This window comes from Corella eumyota, chromosome 6 (genome assembly GCF_963082875.1).
Source record: "Corella eumyota chromosome 6, kaCorEumy4.1, whole genome shotgun sequence".
Classification (NCBI taxonomy): Eukaryota; Metazoa; Chordata; class Ascidiacea; order Phlebobranchia; family Corellidae; genus Corella; species Corella eumyota.
In genome coordinates, this window is record NC_137495.1 from 13,960,820 (window position 1) to 13,988,238 (window position 27,419).

General features: G+C 34.4%; 1 protein-coding gene across 1 annotated transcript; it reads right to left on the reverse strand.

Annotated features, from left to right (window-relative positions):
* Positions 1-1,135: 1,135 nt before the first annotated feature.
* LOC145755910 (MFS-type efflux pump MSMEG_3705-like) lies at positions 1,136-27,419 on the reverse strand. The gene is made up of 11 exons (XM_082572143.1): positions 27,403-27,419; positions 27,094-27,246; positions 26,529-26,639; positions 26,159-26,321; positions 25,850-25,930; positions 25,202-25,259; positions 24,581-24,736; positions 23,914-24,036; positions 23,635-23,820; positions 1,593-1,790; positions 1,136-1,221 (listed from the first exon to the last, which is right to left on the reverse strand). Exons 1-11 carry the CDS (start codon positions 27,417-27,419, stop codon positions 1,136-1,138), a joined length of 1,332 nt encoding a protein of 443 aa, XP_082428269.1.

Genomic DNA, 27,419 nt, shown 5'->3' on the forward strand with positions numbered 1-27,419 from the left:
TAACTTTCAGGCCTTCCACGAATGCTACAAAATGCCAGCAGTGGGAATCAAACCAAGGATCTCAGGCCTTCCACAAATGCTACAAAATGCCAGCAGTGGGAATCAAACCCAGGATCTTAGGCCTTACACGAATGCTACAAAATGCCAGCAGTGGGAATCAAACCCAGAATCTCAGGCCTTACACGAATGCTACATAATGCCAGCAGTGGGAATCAAACCCAGGATCTCAGGCCTTACACGAATGCTACAAAATGCCAGCAATGGGAATCAAACCCAGAACCTCAGGCCTTACACGAATGGTAAAAAATGCCAGCAGTGGGAATCAAACCCAGCCTTTTCAACCAAAAATCAATTTATAGAAATCATGTCTTTAACATTTAAATATTTAAAATTGTATAAGCATAGTTGCATAAAAACAAAAACACTTTCTACAGTATTTTAATAATTAGTGATGTGCCGATCGCCGTTTTTTTGGGATCAGATAGCGATCGAATAACGTGACCGAACAATCGGTAACTTTATCGTCACTAAATACAAAAAAATTGACCCTGTATGTTAAACACTTCTACTTATTCACACCTTTGTTTAAATATATAACCGTAATATTCAGTATAATTTACAAGAACTAAAAACAATTTTACTAGCGCGGAAATAAAGCGCTGTAAAAGTTTATGTAATCTATGTGGTTAAGGCATGTAAAGTGCGTGTTTATTTGTGACGTAAAATTAAATGTGACATAATTACCGATCTGCCGATTTGATCGGGTGATCGCAAAATACCTTCAAAAATCGGCGATTTGCGATCACCATTTTGATTAGCACATCACTATTAATAATTTGTATTTTCGAAAAATAATCTTAAAAAATAGATGATATCAATTTTATAGTTTTCTAAAATTTTAAAAGAAGTAACAAAAACAAAAAATATTAATTTCAGAAATATAAAACAATAATAATTTCTCATAAAATATGGAGTAATTATAAAGTAAGGGAATACAAAATCCTAAAAGTAATAAAAACTGTAAAATTAACATTTAATAAAATTAAAATATTGTCATGATAAAATTTTTTAAATTTATAAATGTTTAACATAATTCAAAAACTTTTTTTTTCAATTTAAAGTTTTGTTTTATTAACTATCGTTTCACTTTTTTCACTTCAATGCTTATGTGCGGTGAACCACGCAGAAGAGAAATTTGAGTAAACAAAAAGAAAAAAGAACCTAAAATTAGAAAAAAGTTTTCGTAAAAACTAACTAAAAAAAATAAATTAAACCAGGTTTAAAAATCAAACTATATAAACCAATAAATTACTATTTAAAAAACTTGGCTTTGCTGCATGAGGTCCTGGGTTCGATTCCCACTGCTCTCAAGCTGTAACGTTATTGAGTAAGGTGCCATAAACAGTATAAACTCCTGCTAAGCCAGCACTCAATCAGCAGCATAATTATCGGACAATTATAATCTATAATATCCCAAACTGCCACAGGCAACTCGAGACTGGGTCAGGGTAACAAAGGTTACTCCATGTTTAGGTCGTAAAGTTGACCTTCCCACATCGAGGATAAACATGTATAAAGAAAAAAAAACTTACTAGCTAAGTAAAATCCTGGGTAAACGATGTACAGTGCTTCCCTGAAACCTAAAACTTTGATCATAGGTGGTACTATAAGAGGGGCATTCCCTCCAATATTATTGATCACAAAAATAAACATAGCGATCGCTGTCGCGCGTGACTGGGCAGGAAAGAACTCAACCAAAACAGTGAACAAAACTCCGAACCACATTTCCGCTGTGTTTTAAATAAAATTTTATTACAATAAAGTCATCTCGAAACTGGTTTGGGGTAACTGTTGTTACTCTTAAAAAAATATGAAATATTTACCGAATAAATAAGCTCCAAAGAGCGAAATAAAAGCATAAGGCGGAGAAAAGTAAAGAGTTCCCGCCGCTAGAGGGCAGGCTATTGCTTGACTAACGACCAAAACCCACAATCTTGTTCGTACACCTAAAAGAATTTAATTTAAAATTAAAACCCCCCAAAAAAATGGAATATTTCTAAATACAAATCTACAAAATTTGTGTTATATTAATAATACTGCTAATTTACACATAACGGGACTTTTATATTAACCCCCTTACACCCTATCCCTTAAATCTGTTTTTTTGTACTTATTTATTCTCGATGTGGGAAGGTCAAATGAACAACCTAAACATAGAGTAACATCAGTTACCCCGACCCGGTCTCAAGTTGGCAGTTTGGGATATTATAATTGCTCAATAATTAAGCTGCCGATTAAGTGCTGGCTCAGCAGGAGTTTATATTGTTTATAGTGCCTTATTTAAGGGCTCTACAGCATGGAAGCTGTGAGGATCGAACAACGAAACTTATGTAGTAAACACAAGGGTTTTGATCACTACACCATGCTGCTATCCTTCAATTTATGTCAAAATTTTCAGATAATGTCGTTTTCAAAACCATTTTAGAAAAGTGTCCATTCAGTAAAATCGATTTTTAATAATATGATCAAAATAAAGATTACCGTATTTAGAAGCGAGTAAATCGGACAAAATTCCACCAATGATTATCCCAATCGTTCCACCAACGATGAAAGTTAAACTCATAAACAATCCCACCTCTGTGCCGGGGTAATATTGATCAAAATATAACTGACCGTTGTAAGACCAACAAAAACTTGCTGAAAATATTAAAATTTGATTTACATTTTGTTATCCTCGATGTGGAAAGGTCGACTTCATGACCTGAACATAGATGAATATTTGTTACCTTGACCCAGTCTCGAGTTAACTTTAGCAGTTTGGGATATTATTCTTTTTTTTGTATATATCTTTATCCTCGCTGTGGGAAAGTCAAATGCGCGACTTAAACATAGAGTAAAGTTACTCGGACCCAGTCTTGAGTTGCCTGTGGCAGTTCGAGATATTATAGATTATAATTGCCCGATAATTACGCTGCTGATTAAGTGCTGGCTCAGCAGAAGTTTATACCATTTATAGCACTTTACTCAAGGGCGCTACAACAGGAGAGCAAAAGAGATCGAACCAAAGACCCATGTAATAAAGCCAAGTGATCTGACCACTACAGTGTGTAGGGTGAGGTTTAAAGTTTGATTACCAGTACCGGCATGTTGAAGTATTGTCTAAGGATTTTATCAATAAATATAAAAACTCACCAGAATGTCTGAATGAAGCCCCAACCAGTAACAATAAGATAGTTGGAGATTTGATAAATAATTTGAAAGTTGTCAAAATTGATTTCAACACCGACTGCTTTTCTAAATAATAAAATTTATAACCAGGTTTATAAATAGCTTAGTTAAAAATATAGTTTGCAAAATAGGCCAAATAACTTTTAAACATTTCTCCAAAAAAATAAGAAATTTTACGGCAGACTTAAAAAACATAATTCTTATAATGAAAATGGCAGAATGGTGTAGACCTTCCCACATCGAGGATAAAAAAATTATAAAAAAACAGGTTCATTTATTGAACATTTATCAAAAGTATTAAATACCAAAGTCTATCTCGTATTTCTTATTCTCTTCAGCTTGTTTTATAATTTTACGTTCTGGTTCTTTGACAGAGAAATACAAAATAATCGCCATAATTATGCCTGGAGCTCCAGCTATAAAGTAACACCAACGCCAGCTCTAAGAAAAAATTAACAAAAGATTGGTTAAAAATTAATTTAAATTAATTCTGTTTTTTTAGAGGTTGATTTGATAGAAAAACCTAAAAATTAATTTTTCAAAAAAAGGGTAGGCTACTACGTTATGAGAGCAGTTGGGATCAAACCCAGGTTCTCATGTAGTAAAGCCAAGTGTTCTGACTACTACACCATGCTGCCGGTCAAAAATATTTAAAATATTTTCACCATTCCAAGAATGTTGGCGTCAGTCACCTAATTTCCAACAGCAAATGCCAAACCATATCAAAAATAAATTCCAAAGTTGAAAAAACTCATCGCAAAAGCTCGAACTTTCTGTGAGAAAATGTCGGCCACCAAACTTGAGGTAAGAGGAGTACAGGCCGACTCTCTGAGAAAAAAGTTTTAGGTTTTTAAGAGAATTTATTATACATACAAAACAAAAAAATATGATATTATTAAGGTTTGTTAAGACCCTATAGCATAGGGCAGTGGGAATTGAACACAGGACCTCATGTAGTAATGCCAAGTGCTCTTACCACTACACCATGCTTCACCCACAAATTTAGTAATGACGCTAAGTGACATTCTCGTTTGCTAATGACGTTTAAATAACGCGATTGTTAACTTAACGAGTTTTGTGATGCTGCCCCTTGTCAAAAACTGCCCAACTTTAAAGGGGGGTAATGTTTAATTATTAGAAAAATAATGTTTTTAATGTAATGTCAGTTAATTGTTACTCAACTTACCATGGACAATGGTGGTCCATCCTTCTGATACAACGGCGACATATATTGCAGTGGTGAGCTCTCGGGGGTCGGTAACTTTCGCACCGCTGGCACACAGTCCAATCCTGGCTGCTGCTAGACTAAAATATTTTCCTCTTTAGTTTCAGTGACTTTAAATAAAGAATTATAGGCAGAGCTGAATCTAGCCATGAGAACAACATGAACAAAAATAAATTAATTTAAACTAGGCATGATACAGTTTTAATGCAGAATTTTCTTTTAAATAATAAAAAAACTTTTGTAATACTTAATTTTAGTGACGTCAATATTACAAAAAAACATAAAACGCATATGAACTTCTGATAAGCCAACACTTAATCAGCAGCTTAATTATTGGACAATTATAATCTATAATATCCCAAACTGCTAAAGTCAACTCGAGACCGGGTCACGGTAACAGTTGTTACTCAATGTTTTGGTTGTAAAGTCGACCTTCCCACATCGAGGATAAAGATTTATAAAAAAAAGTTAATTTTATTGAATATTTTAAATTCGAAAAAATTTAATGAAAAATTTAACCTGATCTTTAGAGTTCATTCTGACATCAGAGAAATGGAGGCCTCTGATTGGTAGAGGAACAATGCCAGGATCAGAAAACACAGATCTACTATGGGCAAACAACAATGCTAAAACAACCATGTTGAACATTACAGCATGAAATGGGCCCCATAAACTAAAAAATTAATGTTTTTTTATTGTTACAGTGAATGGGACAACCTGTATAAACTTTATTTTTGAAATTTAAGTTGAACAACATCATTTTTTTGTTTATTTATTTATCCTCGATGTGGGAAGGTCGAATACGCGACCTAAACATATAGTAACATTAGTTACCCCGACCCATTATCGAGTTGCCTGTGGCAGTTTGGGATATTATAGATTATAATTGTTCGGTAATTATGCTGCTGATTAAGTGTTGGCTTAGCAGGAGTCCACACTGTTTACAGCACTCACTTAAGAACGCTACAGCATGAGATCAGTTGAGATTGAACCCAGGACTTCTTGTAGTGAACATTGTACTTAAAATTAGTTTTTTCCTTTTACAATAAAAGTATTTACGTGATTCGAAAAATGACAAAAAAATTGAAACATAAATTATAATATTTATATTTAAAAAAAATCCAATTTATTAATAAGCAATATAAACCAACCTTCCAGATAGTGATGTCATAACAATGTGTTGTATGATCACATAATCAGCATAAATCACTAAAAAGTACGTGAAAATAACACAAAAAATACCACATGGGTCTTTATGGAACACCATTACATGAGTTTTCTGAAAAAAATACAATTTTTTTAAAAGTTAAAATCACTTGTACTTTATGGTCCTCGGTAATTCTCTCTCATACTTTGGGTAGTACTAGAATACAGGGTGCGGAAAGTTGCAGGGTGGGGGAAATACCGGGGCTATTGTAAACGTTAACAAAAAAATCGCTGAATGAGGAAAAAGACGGGATTTTTATGCCCTTACCTAATTTCCCCTTCAATCCCACATCATCCCTCGACATTAAAAGTCAATCCCGCATCATCCCTCAACATTAAAAGTCAATCCCGCATCATTCCTCAACATTAAAAGTCAATCCCGCATCATCCCTCAACATTAATAGTCCATCCCGCATCATCCCTCGACATTAAAAGTCAATCCCGCATCATCCCTCAACATTAATAGTCCATCCCGCATCATCCCTCGACATTAATAGTCCATCCCGCATCATCTCTCGACATTAAAAGTCAATCCCGCGTAATTCCTCAACCCTTTAGGTAAAAACGCATTCATTCCGCAAGAAAGTTCCGTCCCACGTCCCGCAAATTTTTGTTAACGTTTACATACGGCTCCGCACTATCCCGCATCCCGTACTTTAGTATAGTCTCATACTTTACACTCCTAATGTTTTTTCCGAGAACCCAATTGTATTTTTGATATATATATCTTTATCCTCAATGTGCGACAGACAACTTCACGACCTAAACATAAAGTAACATCAGTTACTTCGACCCATTATCGAGTTGCCTGTGGTAGTTAGGGATATTGTGCATAAGCTAACCTTTCATTCACATTAAAAACAATTAAATTTAACTATTTCACATTTGGTGGGAATTATTTTTGTTATCATTTCTTGATTTCATCAAAACCTTATATTAACTCCTATTTTGATATGTCTTTTAATCTTAAACTTGTTTTTAAAATCTGTGGTTTGCTTTTGACATGGGATTCGATTCTTTGTTATTCTTTTTCAAAATAAGTTTTCTTATGCCTTTCTACAAAGTAGTTGTATTTTGGATTTTGGAATTTTAATTTTTTCTTTACCGTTAATGAAATTTGAATTTGATTTAAAGAAATTGCCGTATAATATAATTATACAGTGAATTCACCTGCGTGGTTATTTTAAGAATTCCTAACCAGCAGACGAGCAATTAGCTAGTTAAGAAAAACGATTAACTGTCCTTAACTTAAAAATAAAACCTTCCGATTGGGTCGACGGAGACCGCTACAAATTGGTGACTGCCCTCTGTGATTAAAGTGTGAGAATTCTAACAATCAGGACTTGTAGCACCTGGCTCACGCTGTGAACATCGCAAAATTTTGGACTATATCTCACCGTTTCGTGGATTTACTGTCTTATACCAGCAAACCCGTGTTGACCATACCAACAAGAAGATCTTCGTCAACGAACAATAAGTACCTTTTTTTGTGTTTTTATTAAGATACATTTTGGTGTTTTATTTAGTGTATAATTTTACCGAAGTTTTCGACTACTAGTCCGGCTACATGGTTTATGATGGTGGAGTCCATTTTTGATCAATATCAAATTACAAATGAAAATTTGAGATATAATTTGGTAATTCAAAATTTAGATGAGACAATTTGGAGCAAGTTAACAAGCATTATTCAGAACAAAAATTTTGTTAACCCGTATGAAAATTTCAAGATGCAAGCAATTAACCATTTTTCTGTGCCCCGTGCAAGGTGTATGTCGATGTTAAAGGATATGGAGCTTGGCAATAAGAAACCTACGGAGTTGTTAAGCGATATGATGGAATGTATATCATACGACCGAAGCGAAGGAATGATGGACATGGTGCGTTCCCTTTTTATTGAAAAATTACCTCCTGATGTGTATATGATTATGGAGTCAAAATGCAACGAAACCTTGGAGCAAATAGCTATTACTGCTGACAATCTTATGACCGCTCGTTGCAATTTAGCAAAATCTAGTAGATTGCCAGCATCGATGACGCCAGGCCCTTCACAACCAAATGAGCAATTATTAGGCATGGGCATTCTATCTGAGCAAATGGCTGCGGTTAAGGATGAAATTCAAAATCTAAGGGTTGAATGCGGAATTTTAAAGAATCAGCGCTTTTCTGGCGACGTAAGCACAGATCGCAGACCTAATGACTATTTCCGGCCTCGCTACTCTGATCGCAATGATCGCGGAAACTTTCAAGGACCAAAACGTGAATACAACCCGCGATGGTGCCGAAGCCACAACAATTGGGGAAAAAATAGTTATAGATGCGACCCTCCATGTAGTTTTCCTTCAAAAAACGGACCATCACCCGCGGTTCGCCAGTGAATCGTGGGGAAAACGTCGATAATGAACCAGTTTATTCAATTTCTCACCACTTGTTTTATGTATTTGATTATCGCTCACGCAATTCTTTTCTTATTGACACGGGATCTGTAAATAGCATTTGGCCCGTTAATAAGATTAATCGTTCTCGCATTACTCAGTTTTTATCTGCGGCAAATTCCAGTCCAATACCAGTCTACGGGGACAAAGTTGTTGAACTTGACCTTGGATTTTCTATACCTTTTAGAGAGGAATGTAAATGTGCTGCTGTTAATAAGTATATTTTGGGAGCCTCTTTTCTTAAAAAGAACTCACTTTCTATTGATTTTGCTAGAAACCTGCTATGTCACGAACCTACAAAAGAGTGTGTGGAATTGTCAAACATACCTGTAACTGATTCCTGTTTTATTCCGCGTATGTCGAGAAAAATAAGACCTTTTAAAAATTTGGGCAAACACTGTCAGGACTATACACCCCATTGCGTTGATTTACCTTTGTCGAACATCTCGTCATCAAATGACCCATCATGTTCTGATCATTCTGTATGCATACAGATGATCAATGTTTCTAATGATGAGGAAAAAATTACCGAGACAGACGTGAAAAATTTTGCACCGGCAAAGTACCGAGAATGCAAAAGTTAAGTGAGGAGAAAATAACTATTAAACCGGCAAAGGCCGAAGTTACATTAATAAGCACCGGCAAAGTACCGAGAATGCACAAGAAAAATAAAGAAGAAATAAATAATATACCGGCAGAGACCGAAGATGAATTACGAAGCACCGGCAAAGTACCGAGGATGCAAATAACAGAAGATCTTAATGAAGAAATTATGTCATTGACGAATGACAATACATATGAAATTACTAGTTCTAGTCAGGTCAAGAGTCTTACCTCTCCTATGGAAGAGAGCTCTGATGAAGAACCTTTCATAAAGAACACAAATCCTGATTTGTCCACAAATGCAGTTTATGTTAATTGCCCATCTGACGTGTCTAACAGCGAAGAGAAATCACCCGTTTACGACGATAACACAGTTCAAGCTATGTCGACCGCAAACATCAGCCAACCCTCTATCGACGACGGATCATCACATCGTCGACTGTCAGTGCCTTTCCATGAGTCTAATCGTTATAAAAAGATATCAAAAGAATTTCCTGGGCTACTGGACCCAAATTTTCGGAAAGGACATCTAATACACGGCATTAAACATTACATTGATACTGGCAAGAACAGGCCCGTATATTCCAAGGCTCGTCGACTATCACCCGAAAATACAATATTGGTACAGAAAGAGTTAGAAAAAATGCTCGAACAAGGAATAATAAGGCTAAGTACATCTGAATGGAGTTCAGCGTTGCATATTGTCCCACGTAAACCTGCTGGAATTAGGTTAGTTTGCGATTACCGTGCATTGAACAACATCACAAAAAAAGACACTTACACCATGCCAAATATGAACGATTTTGCCAACGAACTTTCGGGGATGAAAATTTTTACGAACCTCGACCTAAAGAATGCTTACTGCAATGTATCGATAAATGAAGAAGATATACCGAAAACGTGTGTAAGAACGCCGATCATGACTTACGAATATCTAGTTTTGCCGTTCGGTCTTAGTAACGCTTGTGCCAGTTTTATTAAATTCCTGTATAGAGTATTATATCAAGTCCGCAATATTTTTGTTTATATGGACGACATTATCGTTTACTCAAAAACTGCAGAAGAACACGAGCGAACATTAAGGGAAGTATTTCAAAGACTTGATGATTACGGATGTACATTAAATATTGACAAGTGCAAATTAGGAGTAAACAAATTGGTATTTCTTGGTCACCTAATAACTTGTAATGGACTACAGCCTAATCCCGAACTTGTTAAGGCTATCATCGACTACCCGCAACCTCAAAATCAGCGAGCCATGCGACGTTTTCTGGGAATGATTCAATACTACAGTCGTTTTGTACCAAATATTGCCATTGAACTACAACCACTTTACAGCCTTATTTCGTCAAAAAGGGGAAAGCTAGCTTCAATATTGTGGGATGACGCTGCAACGACTGCGTTTGAAAAATCGAAGAGATTACTTGGAAATAAATGTTTATTGCAATTTCCTTGTCATAATGCTAAAACAAAGTTAGTAGTTGACGCCAGCAAAACAGGCCTGGGTTCAGTTTTATTGCAAGAAATAAACGAAGAATGGAAACCCCTTGCTTTTTATAGTAAGGCCTTTCATGATGAGTTAAAGCATGGATCAGCGTTCGACCTTGAGGTTACTGGTTTATATTTGGCAGTTAAGCATTTCTCTTATTTTCTAGAAGGCCGTGAATTTCATGTTGAATGTGATCATAAAAGCCTAGTAACAGCAATAAAAGCTACAAATAGTTCGAATAACTCAAAACACGCTCGATACTTGGCTTATGTATCACAATTTACTAGTGATATACGACATATTTCCGGCATATCAAACGTTACCTGTGACGCGTTATCCCGTATTGAAGAAATAAATATGATTACTGGAGAATTTCCAAACATTGACTTTGAACGATTATCTGAATTGCAAAAGTCTGACCAATCTTTGAAAAATTTAAAGAATGAAATTAATAGTTTAGATATTGTAGAACACTACTTTGATTTTTACGGGGTTAGTTTACTTTGTGACATTTCGACCGGAACGTTTAGACCCTTGGTGCCAAGCAATATGAGTAAACGAATATTTGATGCCTACCATAACCTAGCCCACCCTGGGGTAGCAATTACAAAAGGATTAATTAAACAAAGATTTGTATGGAAGGATATGGATAGAGAAATTCGGACATTTTGTAAAACATGTCTAGCTTGCCAACGTTCGAAGGTCACGCGACACAACGTAACTCCTTTACATCCCTTTTATACACCTGATGAACGATTTATGGACCTTTCTATAGACATTATAGGCCCTATGGTTAAGTCAAATGATTTTTCTTATTGTTTAACAATGATCGATAGATTCACTCGATGGATTGAGGTCTTGCCTATGAAAGATGTAACTGCTAAAACAGTCATTGAAACTCTTACACATGGTTGGATAGCGAGATTTGGTTGTCCACAGCAAATGTTATCGGACCGAGGATCCGTTTTTATGAGCCAAGCTTTTAAAGACTTTACCACTTACCTGAATATTAAACACCGTGTAAGCTATGCTTACATGCCCCAAGTTAATGGACATTGTGAAAGAATACATAGAACAGTGAAAGCAGTGAAGCCAAGTGTTCTGACCACTATACCATGCTGCCATTAAAGGATATACAATTTTAAAATTTGATAAATAAAAATTGTTCGTTATTTTTTTAAATATTAATAAAATAATAAAAACATTATTCAGCAAAAAAGATTTAATTTAAAATTAACTTAAAATTTTATCCAGAATATATCAGCTAACGCAAACAATTTTGGCAAATATTACCAGACCATAACTTTTCTGATATTTTTTAACATAAATATATCTTAACATTTCTTTGTTTTTACTTTATAATTTGCTCAATTAATCTAAAAACATCTGTTTTTGGTCTGTTTACAAAATCACATTTCCTCAACGCGATGATAAACAATCAACAAAATGTTGAAGTAGTAACTCATATGCGGCGTACGAAAAATGTCACCACTTTTTAAATATTCATTGCAAGAAAGTCTACTTCAAGGCCTAAACATAGAATAACAACGTTACCCCGACCCAGTCTTAAGTTGCCTATAGCATGTTAGAATATTATTGATTATATTTGCACAATAAATAAACTGCTTTATAAATAATGACTTAGCAAGAGTTTATATCGTTTATAGCACCTTACTCAAAGACGCTACTGCATGAGAGCAGTGGAAATTAAGTCCAGGACCTCGTATAGAAAAGCCAAGTGTTCTGACTGCTAAACCAGGCTGCCTTAACATAATTTAACTAAAAACATTTTACCGAATAAACATGAATTAGAAACTGTACAAAAAACGATGTTTTACCATTTTTATCACAAACAAACAAGCCCAAGATATTCACCTCAAAAACTACCAAGCGACCTAACTACTAAGACTAAAACGCAAGACATCTACCTAAAAACCTAGCAAGCGAACCAACTACTAAGACTGTAGTGCAAAACATCTACCAAAAATCCTAACAAGTGACCTAACTACTTAGACTAAAGCGCAACACATCTACCAAAAAATCTCGCAAGCAACCTAACTACTAAGACTGAAGCGCAACACATTTACCAAAAAAACTAGCAAGCGACCTAACTACTAAGACTGAAGCGCAAGACATCTACCAAAAAAACTAGCAAGCAACCTAACTAATAAGACTAAAGCGCAAGACATCTACCAAAAAACCCAGCAAGCGACCTAACTACCTAAACGGACCAAAGCTTTAAAACTATGCCAACTTAGGGGAAAACAGTTCCTGCCATAGCGTAGGTGATCCGATATTTAAAAAAGCGAACAGTCGATCAAAGCCATTGGCCTAAAGGCACTACAAGCCAATCAGACGCGCTTACAAAACCAACGAATATCCACGTACGGAGAAGTGGTTGGCCTCCCATTGTCGCTGGGAGGCCTCCCATTTACACTTCCCTAACTGTTTGTTGAACATCGAAATCTTGAGCCTAGGTTAAGCCTAAAATGAAGCTATTTGTGGTCCTTTGTAAAAGTCCAAGTTTACGCTTTGTATATGTGTTGGCTTAGCATAAGCAAAAATTTATTTTAAACGACAATTTTTTTGATTTTTGTAAATAAAAAATGTTTTGGGTGAAAATTGTGACATGTTGAAAATTGAAAGCTTGCGTCGTTCGTCCGGTTTATAAAATGCGGAAAAGCGGAATTTTTAAACCTTACACTAATCTTCCCTTGAAAAGTATCTGCCCATACTCTTTAAAAATTAAAAAAACGACTTTTTACCTAAATATAGGAAAGATATTTAACATATTTAGAGCATGAGATTTTCTTAAAAGAGCATTTCAAGGCACAAGATTTTAGTAAAAGGTTATTAAAAAGTTAACTCAGGACATGAGTTCTTTTTTCATAATGATGCACACTATAAGGCTAATAATAAAGATGCTACAACATACCATCAGTGGGAATCAAACTAAGGACCTCACGTTTTTACCTTAGGATACTATTGCATGCCATCAGTGGGAATCAAACTAAGGACCTCAGGTTCTTACTTAAAGATGCTACAACATGCCATCAGTGGGAATTAAACTAAGGACCTCAGGTTCTTACTTAAAGATGCTACAACATGCTATCAGTGGGGTTTAAACTAAGGACCTCAGGTTCTACTTAAAGATGCTACAACATGCCATCAGTGGGAATTAAACTAAGGACCTCAGGTTCTTACTTAAAGATGCTACAACATGCTATCAGTGGGGTTCAAACTAAGGACCTCAGGTTCTACTTAAAGATACTATAACATGCCATCAGTGGGGTTCAAACTAAGGACCTCAGGTTCTACTTAAAGATGCTACAACATGCCATCAGTGGGAATTAAACTAAGGACCTCAGGTTCTACTTAAAGATCCTACAACATGCCATCAGTGGGAATTAAACTAAGGACCTAAAGTTCTTACTTAAAGATCCTACAACATGCCATCAGTGGGAATCAAACTAAGGACCTCAGGTTCTTACTTAAAGATCCTACAACATGCCAGCAGTGGGAATCAAACTAGGAACCTCAGGTTCTTACTTAAAGATTATACAACATGCCATCAGTGAAAATCAAACTAAGGACCTCAGGTTCTTACTTGAAGATCCTACAACATGCCATCAGTGGGAATCATGCAAGAATATGAAGCGAATTTTATTAATTACAAACTGTTTTTAGTTGTTGGTTGTTTACATGAATATAAAATTCTGGCTAATTCTTATGGAAATAAACTCAGAATTTCAGTAATGTCTAAATCCATGTTTATTAAGTGGCGTCCGTTCAGCAGAACGGAATTGCCCAACTGTTTAAAACGAACATTTGCATTTAATAAAAAGCAGAAATGAATCGTTGAAAAAATAATTCAATACTAGAGAAACGAGGTTAGAGTTCCCATGTGAAAAGAGTTGTTAAATAACCCGCAAATTCGATAAACAAGTTATAGTTAAAAGCATTGAAACTTATTATTTAAATAGGGAGGAAAAATACGCCAAAGCTTGTCAGCAAATAAATAACAATTCCATATCAAATCAACATCAAAAACTGTTTGTTTATAAAATTAAAAGTTAGCTTATGTGGATTTATCCAAAATAAGTTACAATTGTGGCATTAATAGGGCCAATACCTTCTTTGTTTGACCCAGTTACATCGATGTAGCTAATTGTTTGCTTGTTGGTCCGCAAATCAGTAGTAAACAGCACTTACTTTTTGTTCAACCTCGTCTTCTAATCCTTCCCACACCTCTGTTTTAAGAGCAGGTAGTATTGTGCGGGATGGTATTTTAAAACTGGGCTCTAGAACTTTTATAAGATCTCTAAAACCTTCGTCATTTAAAACCTTTCGTCAATAAAAATGGCTGCAAATTATTAGTATTATAACTTCTTTTGTTGCCTGGACAGCCACTTGAAATAACTAATTTGCATTTATTACACATTGCTTTACGTTTACTATCTTTGATTGCAGTCCTTACCAAATATTAGACCTACGATTTGACATTGCAGTAACTGTTCACTTGAAAATAGGAAATTTAAATATTACTACTATAGACTTTGTTACATTATGTTTATTCACACATTTAATAAACCCAACTATTACAGCCTTAACATTTTAGTAAATTTACAGAATTTTATTGTTTGTAAGATTTAATTAATATAACACGGATAAATTGTTTAAAATTATAAAATAAATTAGTTTACAAGTTTTAATATATTACATAACTAAAGAATTTTAATTAACAACTAGGAATTAAAATAATTAACCGAAAGAAATATGTGATTACTAGCAAGATAAAAGCTCCATGCGAAGACGGAGACCATTATGCCAGGTTTGTGGATACAATCGAACATAGCGAGCACTTATAGGTTGAGGAAAGTTGTTCAACTTGTGACCCCTACTATCTTCATTACCAACAAAGACCTATAAAAAGATTTAATATAATATTTAACGTAATAATATTCAGGTTTAAGATATTAATTATTTAAATTTTATAACTTTAATAATCGCGCGTTGTTCATCGCTTCACATTTAACTTAAAGGGACTGCAACATGCAAAATTAAAATGTTTATAAAGGGCATTGTAACGTGTTTGCCAGCCCCTGATTACAATCTAAAAGGCTTATTTCCTGCCCAAAAGTTACGGATTTTTGCTATTTTAAATAAAAAAATGCTATGACGATGCTTAAATTTAAGTTATCGACTTTATATTTAAGTTGTGCATAAATTTAAGCATTCGTGTTGACACTGGTTTTTAGGGAGCTAGAACAGCGTCCATAGCAACGTGATATAAATACGTTCCATGTCTTGTAAAAAACAGTTTTATGGACATAAATCACAACCACAAAATCAAATGTAGCCTGCACTTAAAAAAACTGTTTTTAATTAACACTAAGGCTAAAAAGAATGCTGTTTTTAAGTAAGTTAGGTACTATAAACTGCTTTCCAAGCTACTTCGTACGCTGGGACCAAAGTAGCTACGTTCGGCCTTAAGAAAACAGTAGATTATAACTTGCGTTAAATTATAAACTGACAACTTATTCACTACTTGGAAAAACATATAGACGTCTTTCAACAAGTAGTAAACCCCATTTGGGGCTGAAAATGTAAGTGATAGTCAGCATTGGAAAATAATAAAACTGAAATACAAAATCGGTAAAAAAATGTAATCCAGTTTAACCTTAGAACCTGTAGAATTTAAAAAAACATCAATATTGCTATATTGGACATGTTTTAATAAAAAAATGTTTTTCCAGTCAAACAACGACTGAAGACCGAGTACAAACATAAGAAAAACCCACATAATTATTTTCACACCGGTTCGCGAGATTTTTGCAATGTCAATTTTTAAAATTACAAAACTTTTCTTTTAGATTAATAAAAAATTTAAAAACTGTCGCAGACCCTTTATTGTTAAAAACGACGCATAATTAAATTTTGTAACGAGCTATGACGTCACAAAACAATTAGAATGGGGATTGTTTAAACAATGGTTTGCTTGGTTATTATTATCTAGCTTGTAAACATCACACAACTTTTAAAAACAAGTTTTGGTGATTTTAATTGAAACATTTTTAATAAAATAAGTTTTTTTAAATTAATTAACACCAATTAATTAAAAATTGTTTCTAAACTTTAAAAATTTAAACAAAATAAATTTTCGTTTTAAATTTAAGCTTACCAGATCATTTCCATTATCTTGGATGAACTGCATATCTGATGTACTTGACCCATAAGATATCTTAAAGCTGGTGACCCAATTATAATTATAGTTACCTCCTTGTGTCACAACCCCTGTCACTTGAGTTGATGTCTTGAGGTCAATTTGGATCCATTCCCCAACCCTGCCTATTAATTAAAATAAAACAATGTTAATGTTTATTTTCCACTAATTACAAAAGTTGTAAAACTTTATTATAAGATAGAAAATAATTCCAACAATTCACTTTGTTTAGGTAACCAACCCCTGGTATGAGCATCCAACCTTGCTTTATGTGGTAAGTAGTAGCTGTCATAATAAGAACTAGCTGTGATGTCACTATCCGGTATTCTTCCATCTTTTAATTTTTATTTGTAATTAAAAAATATCTTTTTATTTATTTAGCATTTGATTTTTGAACTTTAAATAACCGTGTATTTTAAGTAAAAAGATCGAGTGGTTAAAGTTTTGTTAACATACAAATGTTATTAAATTAAAACTGGCTTAATAACTAAATATCGGGTGTTAATATAATAATGTAGGAAAAGCACTTAGCATCGCAATCAGTTACGCTGCAAATGCTTTCTAAAATGAAGGAATCGGAAAATGAAGGAACTGGAAAATGAAAGAACGGAAAATGAAAGGACCGTAGAATGAAAGAACGGAAAATGAAGGAACCGGAAAATGAAGGAACCGGAAAATGAAAGAACCGGAGAATGAAGGAACGGAAAATGAAGAAACCGGAAAATGAAGTAACCGGAAAATGAAGGAACGGAAAATGAAGGGACCGGAGAATGAAAAAACAGAAAATGAAGGAACCGGAAAATGAAGGAACCGGAAAATAAAGGAACCGAAGAATGAAGGAAAGTGAAGTAAGAAGAGGCGGAATCCTAAAAAATAAAAAATTCCGCGTCCCCCAAAAAAGAATACGTAAGAACCCCTTCTCAGGCAAAATAATAACTTTCGTTCTGTAAACCCAAATAACTGTGCAAACTCGCTGCCATCCTATGCGGTTAAAATCCGTACAAATTTATTAACAATAAGAGAATTACAAAGAAACAATATTTATATTTATTGGTTATGAAAACTAAGAAATACCTTTTTATTCAAGGACAAATCTAATTACCCATAAGGTAATTAGAATAACCAAATTTATTTCGTCATTATATTGAAATAGTTAAACATTGTATAGACGCTATCTATGTACATATCAACGCCCCAATTTTGGATTTAGGTTATATCTCGATAACATTTCCTGTTGTTGTTCAGTTTTTACTATATAGTAAAAACCTTTAAAAAACATTATCAATAGTGACATAGTTCTTTTTATGTATGCGTTAGATTTTTGCTGAATATATTTTTCCTTAATCTTGTGATTATTAATTAATTTGATATAGAATTACCATCCATTTTAAATTACAATAAAACGTACAGCCATGTAATGTAGTTTTGTATTATTAAACCAGTATATTATTTATTTTCGCATTGCAGAATAATTTAGTTTGTGTCAATTATGTACCATTTGATTAAGGTGTTGCTTTACGTGGAAGGAGAAGTTGTGAGTGTGTTGTATTTTTTTGATAATTGTGATTGTGGAAAAAGAAGTTAGTGTATTTCATATGATAAGGATGTTAGTTTAGAAATGATTTAGCGTAATATAATATTGTAATATTATCGCCCCCCATTTTTGTATAAATATTGTTACCAATAAAGTATGTTAGCCAGAATTCTATTTGAATAAGGTTTTACCTAGGAATATATTTAAGTATTTTAATCCATTGCTGCACCTTTCTGTCACCTTCCTAACCCAATTCCCTATAATAACTAAATATCTATGAAAAAATTAATTTTACAGATAAGTTTTAGCACTTTAAAAATGCCACTGTATTAAGTATACTTGTTTATATAAGTAACAATGTTAATAAACCATACAAAATATACTTGCAAGGTTTAAAAAGTAATTTAATTGTCTTAAAATTGTTTTTATTTTAGTTTTGAGGTTCTAGCAGTAAGCCGATAATATTATCATTATTTAACAAATGTAAAGTAACCAAAATACCTGCTTTATCAGGAAAAACTCTTTTTAATATTCCAACAATTTCATTATGACACGAACACTCTCCAGTAGCCCCAACTAACCCAATTTCACCCTTAGGACCTATGGGGCCAATTTCACCCCTGAAACCTTGTTCACCTCTAACGCCAGCGCCCCCAACTGACCCAATTTCACCCTTAGGACCTATGGGGCCAATTTCACCCCTGGCACCAGGACCCCCAATTGCCCCAATTTCACCCCTGAAACCTTTTTCACCTTTCGCTCCAGCTGGGCCAAGCTTTCCTGGTCTACCTTGTTTAGTTTCAGAAGGTTCATGAACAGATGCAGTGGGACATGCACTAAAACAAACTTGGTTGTTATGGGATGCAGCTAAGCATAACCAGAAGCACAGAAACATAAAAACTTTCAAACTCATTTCGGCAAGTTTTAAGTTACAATTGTTTTATTCTGAACTCATTTAACAAGCTAGTTATAATTTTGTTATTAATATTTATCACTAATAATTGGAACACTATGACATAACAATGATAGGAACGCTGCATTAAAATACTTATTCGAGTTGTTATCTATTAAGATTTGAAGCGGCACTAACTTAAACTGTTTGAGTGTTAGTCTCTGACTGTTTAAATGGAAATGTAGATATAATTTATTTGTGATGTCATAATCTACTAATGTGACGACAAAGCCCGCTATCGGAGCCGCAAAGCGAGTCAGCTATTGTGGCATGCAACGAGGTTTCCCATAACAGCGTTAAAAATGTGAAACGTTTCAAGATTGTGCCAGTTAAAGTGTGGGGCAACAATCAAAGTAATTTTGTGAACGCTTTTCTGGATGACGGTTCAGATACAAGTATTTGTACTGCAAGCCTTGCAAAGAAATTGGGAGGAGACAAAAGAACACACCGAGCTTTATACAGCAAATTAAGTAACTAGTCATGTGAGCCGAGTTGACTCACTGTATGTAAAGGAGGTCAAACCGAATCGTTTATTGTCGACAAGCTTTTGGTACTTGATCATATTGTCAATATAGGTGACAGCATTACAACCAAGAAAGTGGCGAACATGTATCCGCATCTGCGTGACCTGAAGTTTCCTGAACTTAAAACAAAATCAGTGGAGCTACTTCTGGGAAACAATGTTCACGATGTATTCAGGGTTTCTGAATGGCGTTACGGCAAAAAGTGCCAGCCTTTCGGCCCGCATACGGCGTTGAGTTGGACGTTGTTTGGCTCAGACCTTAACCCAAGAAAATCCTCCCAACGAACTAATGTTAACTTTATGCATAAGCCTGAACAAGTATCGACATCATGCAACGAAATTTCAGATGTTTATCTGCTAAAGAACAGAAAAATGGCACTTCAAAGGCTGCAAACTTTGAAAAAGAAGTTTATTGCAAACCCTAAAACTTTTAGTCAATATAGGGAAGAAATCGATAAATATGTAAAATAAGGACATGGGACTGTATTGGCTAATAGGAATTGTGTAAACGATATAACGTGGTATATACCACACCACTGTACAGCCCTAAGTTCATTATAGTGTTTGATTGTGTTGCTAAACACTGCGTTGTTTCTTTTAATGACATTTTATTACAGGGACTTTACTAACAGCCTCGTGGAAGTGCTTTTACGATCTGGTTCCAGAACAATATATTAACACTTGGAATAATTGGCTTAACACTCTTGTTGATTAAAAGAACATTAGTATACCAAGATGTTTTAAACCTTAATATTGACTATGGTTGTATTTAGTTTTATCGCTGAAAGAACTGAAGCCCTGTTTTAATCAAAGGCAATATGTACGTTGGTGGCAGGCTACATAATTCAACCGTCCCTTTAATCACCGAACATCCGATGATTCTTCCATCTAACCAGGTTGTAACTGAGCTCATTGTAAGTATCATAACAGGTAACAAAGTATCTTTGTAACAAAGTATTGTAACAAAGTATCATGGCATGGGCATTCGGAAACAATCCATGTCTTGTCCGCCATTGATGGCTGAGGTGGAACGAATTTTAAACAGCAGACCTCTGGTGCCACTCAGCGACGACTGCAAGGATGAATTGGCATTGACGCCAAGTATGTTGCTGAACAATGGACAACGACCTGCCTCCAGACACGTTTGTCAAGGAAGACAGTTACAGACGATCTTGGAAGTTCTACTTCTTGCTGATCAATTTTGGGGGAGATTGACAAAGGAGTATTTGACTTTGTTACAATTGCAACAAAAATGGCTTCAGCCGATGAGGAATTTCACGATTGGCGACGTGGTTCGTTAATGAGAACGCGAAGAGGGGACTCTGACCGAAAGGGATCATCAAGAAGTTAGTCAAGAACGGGATGGTGCGCCGTGTCCAGGTGCGCACTGCATATGCTACCTTAACCCGAGACAAAATTTGCCTTCTAGAAGGGGTCGCAATAATTCTGTATTTTCTATGTTGTTTGTGTTTACGCCTGCCTCACAGTTTTTTCTTTTTTACACATTATTAATTTCGTAGAATGTATTTTTGTGATATGGTGTGCCTTGTATTGCATGAACTGGGCTTGCTACCTTATAGAAGTAACGTTAGTTTTATCGTTATGTTGACTGAATACTTTATGTGTTTGTTGTAGTTTCGAATGTATAGTTATTGTGTTTATTTCTTGTATTTTGTTATCGTATAATAAACATTTTTGTTGTTAAATGCCCTCGTATTAGTACATTTTGTCATTTGGGGCCGGTATGTTATTTCCCCAGCTGCAGGAGATTTTTCACTCTCCATCGTCAATTATAACACATATGTTGTTTAGTTTATCGATTATGTTTTGTATTTTCTTTATTGTTTGTGTGCGCTTTCTTCTATTTCTATTTTACTTTAAATAACTGGCAATATAACTTTTTGGTCGAATACCAGACACTTCGGCCCCCGAAAACCTCGGCCATGACACTTCGGCCCAAAGATTTTTTTTTAAACAGCGGGGAGTTTGCATTTTAATTACCGCGAAAAATTTTATTTTTGCGTATTTATATACAGTTTTTTAGTTTGTAAAATTAAAAAATTGACACAGGAAAAAAACAATTAACATGTTCTTGCACATTATTCTTTAAAAAAATTATTAATTTACTGTTTATTTTATTTCAAATACTGTCTAAAAAACTGTATAGGAATACGCGAAAATAAAATTTTTCGCGGTAATTTAAATGCAAACTTCCCGCTGTTCTAAAAAAATTCTTCGGGCCGAAGTGTCTGGTTACATTTTGGTCAGTTCGGTGGTCGTAAAAATTCATAAAAAAGTAAGACCGAAGTAAGGTTTAACATACAATTAGACTTTCGCTTCCATACTTAATTTGTTAATTAAATACTTTGTAGTTTGTGTTTCGTATCATATAGTTTGTGTCGCATTTTTGTTTTAATAAAGTGTGGCCTTCTTATCGATGCCCATCTTTACAGCGTACTCAAAATGCCAGCAGTGAGAATCAAACCCAGGATCTCAGGCCTTACACGAATTCTAAAAAATGCCAGCAGTGGGAATCAAACCCAGAATCTCAGGCCTTACACGAATGCTACAAAATGCCAGCAATGGGAATCAAACCCAGAATCTCAGGCCTTTCACGAATGCTACAAAATGCCAGCAGTGAGAATCAAACCCAGAATCTCAGGCCTTACACGAATGCTACAAAATGCCAGCAGTGGAAATCAAACCCAGGATCTCAGGCCTTACACGAATGCTACAAAATGCCAGCAGTGAGAATCAAACCCAGAATCTCAGGCCTTACACGGATGCTACAAAATGCCAGCAATGGGAATCAAACCCAGAATTTCAGGCCTTACACAAATGCTACAAAATGCCAGCAGTGGGAATCAAACCCAGGATCTCAGACCTTACACGAATGCTACAAAATGCCAGCAGTGAAAATCAAACCCAGAATCTCAGGCCTTACACGAATGCTACAAAATGCCAGCAGTGGGAATCAAACCCAGCCTTTTTAACCAAAAATCATTTTATAGAAATGATGTCTTTAACATTAAAATATTTTAATAATTGTAAAAGCATAGTTTCATAAAAACAAAAAAACTTTCTACAGTATTTTAATAATTAGTGATGTGCCGATCGCCGTTTTTTTTCGGATCAAATCACGATCGGATAACGTGACCGAACAATCGGTAACTTTATCGTCACTAAATACAAAAAAAAATTGACTCTGTATGTTAAACACTTATACTTATTCAAACACTTCTAGATCGCAAAATACCTTCAAAAATCGACGATTTACGATCACCATTTTGATCGGCACATCACTATTAATAATTTGCATTTTCGAAAAATAATCTTAAAAAATAGATGATATCAATTTTATAGTTGTCGAAAATTTTAAAAGAAGTAACAAAAACAAAATATATTACTTTCAGAAATATAAAACAATAATAATTTCTCATAAAATATGGAGTAATTATAAAGTAAGGGAATACAAAATCTTAAAAGTAAAACTGTAAAATTAACATTACTTAAATTTCTGTTTAGTTGATATAAATAAGAAAATAAAAACAGCAAGAATGGCAACAAATAATTTAGGAACTAAAATAACTCACTAGTATAATAATAAAAATAACTTTAAAAAAATTTTGGCAAAAAATTATAAAAAAATTTCACTAATAAATATTTAATAAAATTAAAATATTGTCATGATAAAATTTTTTAAATTTATAAATGTTTAACATAATTCAAAAACTTTATTTTTAATTTAAAGTTTCGTTTTATTAACTATCGCTTCACTTTCTTCACAATTATTTGCTTCAACGCTCATGTGCGGTGAACCACGCAGAAGAGAAATTTGGGTCAACAAAAAGAAAAAAGAACCTGAAATTAGAAAAAAGTTTTCGTAAAAACTAACCAAAAAAATAAATTAAACTAGGTTTAATAATCAAACTATATAAACCAATAAATTATTATTAAACATCTTGGCTTTGCTGCATGAGGTCCTGGGTTCGATTCCCACTGCTCTCAAGCTGTAACGTTATTAAGTAAGGTGCTATAAACTTCTGCTAAGCCAGCACCTAATCAGCAGCATAATTATCGGGCAATTATAATCTATAATATCTCAAACTGCCTAAGTCAACTTGAGACTGGGTCGGGGTAACTAATATACCTCCATGTTTAGGTTGTAAGGTTGACCTTCCCACATCGAAGATAAACAATTATCAGAAAAAAAACTTACTAGCCAAGTAAAATCCTTGGTAAACGATGTACAGTGCTTCCCTGACACCTAAAACTTTGATCATAGGTGGTACTATAAGAGGGGCATTCCCTCCGATATTATTGATCACAAAAATAAACATAGCGATCGCTGTCGCGCGTGACTGGACAGGAAAGAACTCAACCAAAACTCCGAACCACAATTCCGCTGTGTTTTAAATAAAATTTGATTACATTAAAGTCATCTTGAAACTGGGTCGAGGTAACTGTTGTTACTCTTAAAAAATATGAAACTATTTACCGAATAAATAAGCTCCAAAGAGCGAGATAAAAGCATAAGGCAGGGAAAAGTAAAGAGTTCCTGCCGCTAGAGGGCAGGCTATTGCTTGACTAACGACCAAAACCCACAATCTTGTTCGTACCCCTAAAAAAATTAGATTTAAAATTAAACCCGCCAAAAAAGATAATATTTCTAAATACAAATCTACAAAATTTGTGTTATATTAATAATGCTGCTAATTTACACATAATGGGACATTTATATTAACCCCCTTATACCCCATCCCTCCTACAAAAATAAAACTGTTTTTGTACTTATTTATCCTCGATGTGGGAGGTAGAATGCACAACCTAAACATAGCGTAACGTCAATTACCCTGACCCAGTCTCAAGTTAGCAGTTTGGGATATTATAGATTATAATTGCTCAATAATTATGCTGCTGATTAAGTGCTGGCTTAGCAGGAGTTTATATTGTTTATAGCGCCTTACTTAAGGGCTCTACAGGATGGAAGCAGTGGGGATCGAACAACGGAACTTATGTAGTGAAGACAAGGGTTTTGACTACTACACAATGCTGCCAAACTTCAATTTATGTCAAAATTTTTAAATAATTTTCGAAAACTATTTTAGAAAAGTGTCCATTCAGTAAAATCGAATTTTTAATAATATGATCAAAATAAAGATTACCGTATTTAGAAGCAAGTAAATCGGACAAAATTCCACCAGTGATTATCCCAATCGTTCCACCAACGATGGAAGTTAAACTCATCCACAACCCCACCTCTGTGCCGGGGTAATATTGATCAAAATATAGCTGACTGTTGTAAGACCAACAAAAACTTGCTGAAAATATTAAAATTTAATTTAGATTTTGTTATCCTCGATGTGGGAAAGTCGACTTCATGACCTGAACATAGATGAATATTTGTTACCCTGACCCAGTCTCGAGTTAACTTTAGCAGTTTGGGATATTATTATTTTTTTGTCAAATGCGCGACTTAAACATAGAGTAAAGTTACTCCGACCCAGTCTCAAGTTGCCTGTGGCAGTTTTGGATATTATAGATTATAATTGCCCTATAATTAATCTGCTGATTAAGTGTTGACTCAGCAGTAGTTTAAATCATTTATGGTGCCTTACTCAAAAGCACTACAACATGAGAGTAGAAAGGATTAAACCAAAGACCTCATGTAGTAAAGCAAAGTGATCGGACCACTACAGTATGTGGGGTGAGGTTTAAAGTTTGATTCCCAGTACCGGCATGTTGAAGCACCGACTAAGGATTTTATTCATAAATATAAAACTCACCAGAATGTCTGAATGAAGCCCCAACCAGTAACAATAAGATAGTTGGAGATTTGATAAATAATTTGTTGTCAAAATTGATTTCAACAAGTTGTCAAAATTGATTTCAACACCGACTGCTTTTCTAAATAATAAAATTTATAGCCAGGTTTATAAATAGCTTAGTTAAAAATATAGTTTGCAAAATAGGCCAAATAACTTTTAAACATTTCTCCAAAAAAATAATTTTACGGCAGACTTAAAAAATACAATTCTTATAATAAAAACGGCAGCATGGTGTAGTGGTAAGAACACTTGCTACACCACCATGAGATCGTGGGTTCAATCCCCACTGCTCTCATGTGGTAGCGCCCTTAAGTAAGCGCTAAAAAAAAGTATAAACTCCTGCTGAGCCAACACTTAATCAGAAGCATAATTATCAGACAAATATATTCAATAATATCCAAAACTACCAAAGGCAACTCGAGACTGAGTTGGGGTAACTGATGTTACTCTATGTTCAGGTTGTGAGATCGACCTTCCCACATCGAGGATAAATAAATCCAAAAAACAATTTTATTTATTAAACATTTTATCAGTATTAAAGTATTAAATACCAAAGTCTATCTCATATTTGTTATTCTCTTCAGCTTGTTCTATAATTTTACGTTCTGGTTCTTTGACAGAGAAATATAAAATAAACGCCATAATTATGCCTGGAGCTCCAGCTATAAAGTAACACCAACGCCAGCTCTAAGAAAAAATTAACAAAAGATTAGTTAAAAATAAATTAAAAAAAATTAAATCAATTTTGTTTTTTGGGGGTTGATTTAATAAAAAAACCTAAAAGTAAACTGATTAAAAAAAGGGGTGCTACATCATGACAGCACTTGGGATCAAACCCAGGTCCTCATGTAGTAAAGCCAAGTGTTCTGACTACTACACCGCACTGCCGGTCAAAAATATTTAAAATATTTTCACCATTCCAAGAATGTTGGCGTCAGTTACATAATTTCCAACAGCAAATGCCAAACCATATCCAAAATAAATTCCAAAGTTGAAAAATCTCATCGCAAAAGCTCGAACTTTCTGTGAGAAAATGTCGGCCACCAAACTTGAGGTAAGAGGGTTACAGGCCGACTCTCTGAAAAAAAAGTTTTAGGTTTTTAAGAAAATTTATTATAAGTATAGCTTAAGAGCAGTGGGAATTGAACACAGAACCTCATGTAGTGATGCCAAGTTCTCTTAGCACTACACCACGCTTTACCCACAAATTTAGTTAAAAATATTAACTGGTACAAAAAAATTTTTTTTTTAAATATTTTTTTACTGAAACAAACTTTAAACTCACCCTGCCCCAAAGCCAACTCTCAGCAAAGCTAACAACCAATAAGTGTCAGCAAATCCGGTGGTAAAAGTCATTACCGAGTAAAAGATAACACTTGCAGATAATATCTGGATTTTAAACCATAAAATAAAAAGAATTTTTTAAAAGTTAATTAAAAATTTAAATATTGAAAAGCAAAATAAATAAAACAAATTTTTAAAAAATTTTAGGTTTGCAGAAAATGGAGTTACTGACATTTTAGCAAAAACTATATGCCAAAACCACCATTTTACTAACAATAGCACATTTTCTATTAACTCTCTTTTACTCAAAAAAAAATTTATAAAAAAAGTTTATCCTCACAGCTCTCATGCTGTAGCGCCCTTAAGTAAGGCGCTATAAATAGTATAAACTCCTGCTGAGCCAGCACTTAATCAGCAGCTTACTTAATGAGCAATTATAATATCCCGAACTGTTGAAGGCAACTCGATACTGGGTCAGAGTAAATGATGTTACTCTATGTTTAGGACGTAAAGTTGAACTTTTCACATTGAGGATAAATTAATATAAAAAATAGTCGGTAATCAACCTGTTATATTTATCGCCAACAATTCCCATTACAACTCCCATAACAGTAAAAATGACAATAAATATTGGACCAGCAAGAACTTGGTATTCTATTCCCTGGCCTGAGTAATTCCATTCACAATATATCGTTCCATTCCATCCCATGAGATTACATCTAAAAATTAGAATTATTAATAATTTACTTTGTTAGTTAGTAGGGATGGGCTGAAAACCAAATTACTCGGATTCGACGAGCCCGAGTAATTTGTCGCGATACTCGGCCGAGTCCGAGTACTCGGTTATGACGTCATCTAAACGTATGACTACTCACGAAAATCTTTTTCGCAT

Coding starts and splice junctions, on each gene's coding strand:
- LOC145755910 (XM_082572143.1), bottom strand. Junction 23,821..23,913: donor CTTTGGAGCTTATTTATTCG/GTAAATAGTTTC, acceptor TTTAAAACACAG/CGGAATTGTGGTTCGGAGTT. Junction 1,222..1,592: donor CCCAGGATTTTACTTAGCTA/GTAAGTTTTTTT, acceptor TTCTAATTTTAG/GTTCTTTTTTCTTTTTGTTT.